This window comes from Grammomys surdaster, unplaced genomic scaffold (assembly GCF_004785775.1).
Source record: "Grammomys surdaster isolate TR1022 unplaced genomic scaffold, NIH_TR_1.0 169, whole genome shotgun sequence".
Lineage (NCBI taxonomy): Eukaryota > Metazoa > Chordata > Mammalia > Rodentia > Muridae > Grammomys > Grammomys surdaster.
The window spans coordinates 15511238-15519152 of NW_021604617.1; the positions used below are offsets into that span (position 1 = coordinate 15511238).

The window sequence follows — 7915 nt, forward strand, 5'->3', positions numbered from 1 at the left end:
ACTTCGGGATGTTAAATATGTTTTATTCTGGAATGAGAGATGTCAGGGTTTAATCTTAGCACACTTATACTAGTTTCAAGGTGTTGTATTTTCTTCTTTTATTGTTTTTGTATTTAGAGAAGATAAAAAAAGAGAATAAGGATAAGATAACGTAATAGGAAGAGGTGATTAAAGGGTCCAGCAGACAACCTACAAGAGAGCCAATGTGAGGTACGGTTGTAGTAAAAGAGATTAGACAAGTAGTGATTAGATTTTTAAAAGGAAGAAATGAACAAGAGGACTAAAAGTTGATAGGGATTCAAGAGACATTTGGAAATGTCACAAACCTATTCCAAAAACTGCCAGCAGAGGTCTCCATGCTAGGTGAGTTTGCTTTGCAGCTCCAGTTCTTAACGTTTATTGGACAACATTACCTTTATATGTGGCTGAAAGGGGGTGGGGTTAATAACTCACCGCTTTGCAGTAATAAACTGCAGTAAATGCACATAAGAGAAAACGTGTGGGTGTGCTGGTCCAGGTTATCTCCAGAGCGCTCCTACCCACCTGAGCCTGTGTGCCCAGAAAAATAAATATATCGATGAGAATGCCCGTTTTACACAGTTTCCCGGAGAAATTCCAAACCTTGCCTCACCTCCGCATTTGTGTTTGCCTGAATTTGTGAGAGAATTTTTTGAGAGGTGTGAATAGGAGATAATGCTAAATTAAATAGAATGTGGGCAAGAGAAAGCTCTACATTTAGGAAACTTTTCTTCAGAGGTTCGATTAGTTTGTACATTTTTGAAGTGCTAAAACGTTTTAGAGTATTTCTAAAGTTAATGGGTGTGGTAAGAGTTAGATGGTCAAAACTCTCTTAGTCATAACTCGTTTTCAAGAACCAAGAAAGGGGAGGGATGCTTTAAAAAAAAGGAAATTGAGCGACTAGTCGTCGTTTGAGTCTTCAAAATTCCTACAGAGGGCGCTGTTGCCCGTTCAATGAAGGAAGGAACTGTCCCTGGGAAAGATTTGTGGTGAAATAGCTGGAATTCTTCACAAAATGCCACATTGCAGAATTAACAAGGATTTCTATTATCGTTATGCGTTTCTTCAGATAGTTACCCATGTATGTATGTGCGCAGATATTTTAGGTTTGTTTTGTTCTTAGTAAAGCAGGGCTAATTTTTAATGTTTTGTAAAGTATTTCAGTATTTATAACAAATACCAAGTACATTCCTACTTTTTAAAATATCTAATACAAAGATTTAAGAAAACACAAGTGAAAATTTGAAATTCTACATAAATGAGGCTTCAAAACAGTCAGGCTGGCACACTATATTACCTATTTAAGTAGTTTTATATGTAAAATTAAACCTTCAGTTTGATTTGGTTTTATTAAACGTTAGAGTTTATCTCAGATTAATCAATGACATGCCCAAAAGTGATTTAAACCATAAATAAACGCATTTAGAGGGGAAAAAAAGGAAGTTTTTGCCGAATTCATTTTGGTTTGGGATAAGGTTATCTTTAGACAGTTAAAACCTAGCAGTTAAAAATTAGAAAGAGGGATGAGAACTATCTTGTTGATAACTTTGTATGGAGAATTTTAATTTCCAAATCTATAACACTTATCTTTCAAATAATCAAGCAGAGGCTGGCTTAGTGAAAGAGTGTGGAATCCACATGATTTCCTGTCTCCCAACCAACTCTGGTGGCGAAAGGAGACGTATCTGCTGACGCTGGAAGACCAGCTTGGTTCTGTGTGGTTTAAGATTATTTTCTTTTTAATAGAAGGAAGAAGGGGAGGAACGGAGAAGAGAATTGGAGCGAAGGAAAGAACAGAAGGAGAAGAGCGAAAGAGAAAGAAGGAAAGAAGGGAGAGAGAGAGAGAGAGGAGGAAGGGAGGGAAGGGTTGGAAGGAGGAAAGGAAAAGGGAGAAAGAAATCCAACAGGCGATAGAGAAAAAGATGTATTTCTCAAGTTCTGACGGAAGCACCCTGCATTTCCTTCATTTGACTTACGGTAAATTAATAATGATGAAAACAACAATAATAGATATCTACAGGGTTGTTCGTTGTGCGAGGTAGGAGTCTTCAGCTTGGCTCTTAGGAAACGCTGTCTTCCTAGTCTATCTGGAGTCTTCCCACTGCTCGCGGAGCCTCCGACCCTGCTGGAGCTCTAGAGTGCACAGGAGTCCTGGGTTTAAAGGCAATCCCTTTACAGATTCACCCTCATCGGGTTTAATAACTTCCACCCCAAATTACCCCAACCCTTCTCATTCCCTCTTGTCATTTATTTTCTGCCCCAGGGGCCAAGATCTTCTTCAGTGCCTCCCTACTGGCTCCAGGGAACCTTCTGAACCCAGAAAGAGGGTGGGAAGGAGGAGGAGAGGGAGATAGTGAATATAGAATTCCTCATGAAATTAAAAAAAAAAATCCTGTGTCTTACAGGGTGCCCATTTGAGGTTAGGTTAACGGCTAAACTTTGTACTTGTTGTTATTTATGCTTTTGAAAATATTTTTTTAAAAAATTAAACTTCACAAATCACATATTCTAAAGAAAATCTATCTCAAAGCAAAATGGCCAAACAATATTTACTCTTGTACGTCTCCCACTGTCTCCTTAAGCAGGATAAAGCTTAAACCTTCTTGAAAATTTGGATGTCCATGTCTTAAATCTACCAGATTAAAATCTCAAGTTACAGACAACCCCAAGTACAAAATGTTCTATACCCCTGATAAAGGTCTCAAAATTAACATTGTGAGCTTTGTTGTTTCCAACGTGTGAAGGGAAAAAAAAACTTAATAAAATGGAGACTCCAGGCAAGCAGAAAGATACCAAGGAGCCACTAAAACTACACAACCATCCGTAAAGCAACAAGCAATATAGATTGCACGGTCCACAAGCTACTCAAGTTTCCAAATGTGTTACGCAAAATGTTCAAAATATCAGAAATCATTGTGGTGAAGAGTTTTGTTGTTCTTCCCCAATGATACTTTTTAAAGTTACATCAGTAGAGGAAAATGACTCGTAAAGTCCAAAGATCTAGGGGTGTTGTTTTTTTAAATGCTCTCCTAAACATACAAGAATAGGAAAACTGTGTTTTAAAATCTCAGTAATGGGCCCCCTTTTTAAAAATCTATGTAGAAAATTTGGGGACTGATGTCCCTAGTTTCTCACTGTCAATTATTAAAACACTTTAGTTAGTGACTGCAATGATTCGCCATTTTCAAAAGAGATTTCTAACGTATCTATTTATATTACTTGTTTTTCGAACAACTATATTCCCTTTAAACGCACGGTTACTCTGTGGATTCTGTGACCCAGAGGTGTTTATGTAACTAATGTGGTATCTGCGTATAAATTCGTGTTTATGATTTTTTATAATATATATGTGTGCATGTGTGTGTGTGCGTGCATGTGTGTCTGTGTGTGTGTGTGTGTGTGTGTGCGTGCGTGCGCGTTGTATCTAAGTCCTGTGTGCAATAATGTTTTTCTGTCTGCTGAGGCTTAGTTCTCCAGCCTATTGTTTGAGACAACAGATATAAGTTGCGATGGGAGAGGAGCGTCGGATTTGGTGTGTATCCCCCACTTCCAATTATAGATGGATCATTACAGACAGCGGAGTCCTGAGAAACCAGACATCTGCTCCTCACATGAATGCACTCACCTCCTAGAGACCAGGCTGCCATCATGCTCTGGAAACTCGTGGAGAATGTCAAGTACGAAGACATCTATGAGGTGAGCGAACACCCCAGATGCTTTTTAGAGCTTTGGAGATGGAAAACTGGAGCTTCTTTGACACCCCAGCTGATATATTTTAAGCTATTTACTCATAGATTTCCGGTTGGGTTTCTGAGGTTTCTTTAAGTTTTCTAAGGCTGGCTCTAGGAGACTCCGCTCTCCAGAAAGGGAACTTCTAAGGTTGGACTGTGACAAGTTTAATTTAGGAGCTATTTTTCTTTTTCTTTTTCTTTTTCTTTCTCTCCGGCTCTCTCCTCCCCCCTTGTAGGCTCTGGTGGGTAACGTGGAGCCACAGAATTTAAGCAGTCAGGGAAAAACAATCTCCAATCGTTTTGAGTATGGGAGAGAATCGGGTTTTTAAGCCTCCCGCCGACTCGGACTTTAATTTTTGCTTTTTTTTAACTTTTAATAAAATTTTTTGAAATCCGTAACATACGCAGGTAGAGGATAGATATCTAGGGAGACCGAGGGGGGAAGGACGTCTGTATGAACAAATCCAGTACAGTATGGGGAGAGAGCGCTGTTTGTTATTTTTCTTTTCTCGTGTTTTGTTTCTTTGCGGGTCAGTGGTTTCAAGCAGAGATGGCAGCCGCCAGCGTGTGGGTATTTTTAACGAAGTCTGCCCACACTTCGTGCTCCCGGCTACCGGTCCCCAGGCAAGCGCGTCCCTCCTGTGCTTTGCCCTTCGCCTTCTCAGACTCCAGCGGTCTTTCCCCGAGTCCGCGTCGAGCGAGGCTGTCCCGCTGACCTTGCAGCTCGCAGACGAGCCGAAGCGGCCCGGCTGGGGATAGATGCGGGATCCCACGCCACATTCCGGGAGCTGGGGAGCTAAGCTCAAGAGGAAAGGAAAGTAAGGCTCAAGGGGATGTCGAGAGAGGGAAGACAGACTCTGAAGCTTCGCGAAATCAGAGGATCAGAAAAAAAGAAAGCGAAAGGGAGTTAGTGAAGAGGGAGGCAGAGGCGAGAGATGATAGGGGAAAGTTGGAAAGCCGAAGGCTACCAGTGCCGGCAGCACCAGGCTGGACCAACGGGAGGAGGTGGACAGCCCAGACTTGGTAACCGGTCCGGAAAGAAATCTGAACCCTGAGTTGGTGTTGGGACGACTAGCGACAGCTCCGCGGGAGTTCGCCTTGCTCAGCTAAGGGGAATCCGGAGGCATGCGCCAGCTCCTTCCGTCCCCACCACTCTTAGTTGGGTCCGCTGAGTGGCCGCGACTCCTCTTAGGTTTCCTGGCAAGAGCTCCTAGAGCCAGTGCCCAGTGTCCCCCAGATATGCCATTCCTACGGCCTCAATTAGTTAGAAGTAATGGGAAAGTGAAAAAGAAGGGGGGGAGGTAGAAGAAAAGAAGGAAATGAGAGACAGGAAAGTGGAGGATGAGAGGCGGAGAGGAGAGAGAGAGAGAGAGAGAGAGAGAGAGAGAGAGAGAGAGAGAGAGAGAGAGAGAGAGAGAGAGAGTGATTTTCTTCTTTTCCGGGGTGACCTTAGGTTTCGCCTTCCTCTTTGTGGTAGTGTACTGAGGAACCGCGCCTCCCTGCCTGGTGGGATTCAGTTCGGCGTCCTTTTATTCCTAACAGGCGGGATTATGTTCAAGTCCAGGGCGTTTAACTATCCTAAAGAATGCATCGCCCATCGTAAACGTAGCTCTGGCGGAGCTGGGGCCGCGGTGAAAATAGCTCTGGGTATACGTAGACGGATCATACTAATCAGGATGATGTTAGTTTTTTGCTTATGAAAAAATAAACGGCTAAATGGGAAATGAGGAAGGGCGAGGGGGAAAAGGAGTGGGCAAGAGTAAAAGTGGGAAGGGAAAAGAGAAATGGGGAGGGAGAGAAGAAAAGAGAGGGGGAGAGGGAAAGAGAAGGAGGGAGGGTGAAAGAAGGACCAGAAGAGGGGGTAGGAAAGGGAGGAGAGGAGAGCAGGCTCCGGGGAGGGAGGAGAGAGTGACTTGTTCCTGGCTGCCTAAATTTTCAGCTGGAAAGCCCCAGAACCCGCACAGAGCTTGGTGGAAGGAGCCTGTTTCAGTCTGAACTACGGTTGAAGTTTAACAGAAATGGCAGTCAGGCCAGTCGAACGGGTTCCTGATACATCCCAAAAGATTTTTCTGTTGCCCCTGGCTTTGCCTAGAAAGGATACGTTTAGTGTGCTTGAAGGCCGATCACATATATATTTTTAAAATCTAGTTTGTTTTTAAAAAATTGCAGGCTGTAAGCACTAAAGTGAAAAAGGCTGCACTGTGTTCAAAAAGTCCCCATCTCTAGGACTTTCAAAACAAACAAACAAACAAACAAAAACAACTTGATCTTCTGCATTCAGAAAAAAAAAAGTGTAGCTCTCAGTAAACACGCATCAACAAACAGGCCCACCCATTTTACTTTTCTCTCCCCCTCCAGATAACCAGGCAGTGCCTTTCTAGTTTGCTTTTTTTTAATCTGCACACCAAGCACCCAGGGCAACCACCTCCTCCCTGTTGGGAAAGTCTTCCTCTATATTCAAGAACACCTACATTCTCTGGGAGGCCCCAGCACTTGCTTCTCCACACTGCCGAATCCAAAGAGCAGAGGCTGCCTTACAAGAGCAAGAGAGCGTCCCCGCTCAGTTAATTGAAGTTCTGCCTCTTTCCTGCTCAACTTTTCCCCCAGTCTGCCTCCGCCAGCCCCCTTGTCTGATTACATCTAGTAATTCTCCACTGAATGAACGTCATTTACAATAGTGGTGGAGCTCTGAGCTCGCTGCTGCTTCACGCTCCATTTGTCCTCCATTCTCCCTTTAAAGTACTCGTGTAATATTAATAGTCATGAATATCAATTATTATGAGGCGGTGTAGGCAAGCGGAGGGAGGAAGGGGCGCCTGAGCAGTCTGAGCCCAGCTTCGGGTGGAAGAGGACTGTTTCTGGAGCCCCAAAGAACCCCCAGAAGAAAAGAGGCCAAAAAGACAGTGAGAGACGGATCAGCATGTCTGCCTGTCTGTGACAGGCACCTCCAATCTTCTTGGAGGGGGGGGGGATTTTTTTTTTTTTTTTGATGGCTTGTCCTGGAAACATCTCAAGCTCAGCTCCTGTGTCCAGCTTGCTTCTCTGCTGGACTCCTTGATTTTTTTTATTTTTTGAAAATTCATTGTTATTTTGAGCAGTAACCAGGCATTTTTTTTCCAGATGTTAGTCCACACCTATTCATCCATGGTGAGTTCGGATTCCCGTTGTACCAGAAGTGCATGCCTCCTCCTCTCACCGTCTCTGTTTCTGCATCTTTCTGTGTGTGTGTGTGTGTGTGTGTGTGTGTGTGTGTGTGTGTGTGTGTGTGTCCATCTCCCCGTCTTTCTTTGAGTGCCTTTGGCTTGGTAATTTAGCACCATAATTGGTCGAGGCTGCAGCTGCTTCTCTGCTTTGTGCGTTCCCTGTCTGAGCTCCCCGGAGTCAGCTGGGAGGGGGTGAGGCTGAACCGGGAAAACTTTTTGTCAGTGAAGTTTGGAAATGTAGGCGGCTGTTTCTATAGAAAGAACAAGGAGGACTTTACCGCGTGCCATTTTCACGAAGAATGGGGGAGAGACTTTAAAAAGTGTCCTGCTCTTCTCCGTTTCTCCTCTCTCTTGGTTTAGACGGGAGAGGGGCAAAAGTACCCCGTGTGGAAGTTATTTTTCCCCTCCCAACTTCTGCTCCTTAATTTTAACACCCTGAGTAGAATAGTATGAGACATGGAAAGCAAGCTTAGAAATACCTCCTGCAAACCACAACTCAATTTAACGTGAGCTTAGGGTGTGATTTCAGAGGAGATCTGTTTCAATCACACACTAAGTTATTTAATTCCTCCTGGGGAGGGAGGGGTAGCTGGAAGCTCAGATCATGCAGATTCCTCCTCGCTTTGGGAATCTCCTGCTTGTGTGAGCCCCGGGGCCAGCCAGCTACCTGACAGGGATGGCAGAAGTTGGTTTTTCAACCAGCACAGCACCACAGCTATTAACAAGTTTCATTTGGTGTACTTTGGATCTCTAAAAGATGTAGGGGCAAGAAACACTTAGAAAAGCAAACATCGCCCTTAAGTCCTACATTTTGAAAATCAAGGCTCTGAGCTATCTCTGTCCACACACTTTCTTCTCTTTTCCCTTTTGCCTGCTTTGCACTGTCAAAAAATGCTTCTAGGACGGGTAGTGGGTGAGCTTCCTATTTCTGTTGTTAAATCTCCTGAAGCTTCCCGTGTGAAA

At 43.8% G+C, this 7915-nt stretch overlaps 1 protein-coding gene across 3 annotated transcripts in view; it reads left to right on the forward strand.

Moving 5' to 3' along the window:
• Window positions 1-3383: 3383 nt before the first annotated feature.
• The window catches only part of Tfap2b (transcription factor AP-2 beta), a 29670-nt gene continuing 25138 nt past the window's right edge, over window positions 3384-7915 (forward strand). Inside the window, exon 1 of one of the 3 annotated variants that reach the window (XM_028766661.1) lies at window positions 3384-3714. In XM_028766661.1, the coding sequence (XP_028622494.1) occupies window positions 3634-3714 (81 nt within the window). In that variant the 5' untranslated portion in view covers window positions 3384-3633. Of the gene's footprint in view, window positions 3715-6869; window positions 6897-7915 lie in introns of those variants that run through there. The other 2 variants (XM_028766660.1, XM_028766662.1) reach the window with 2 other exon arrangements.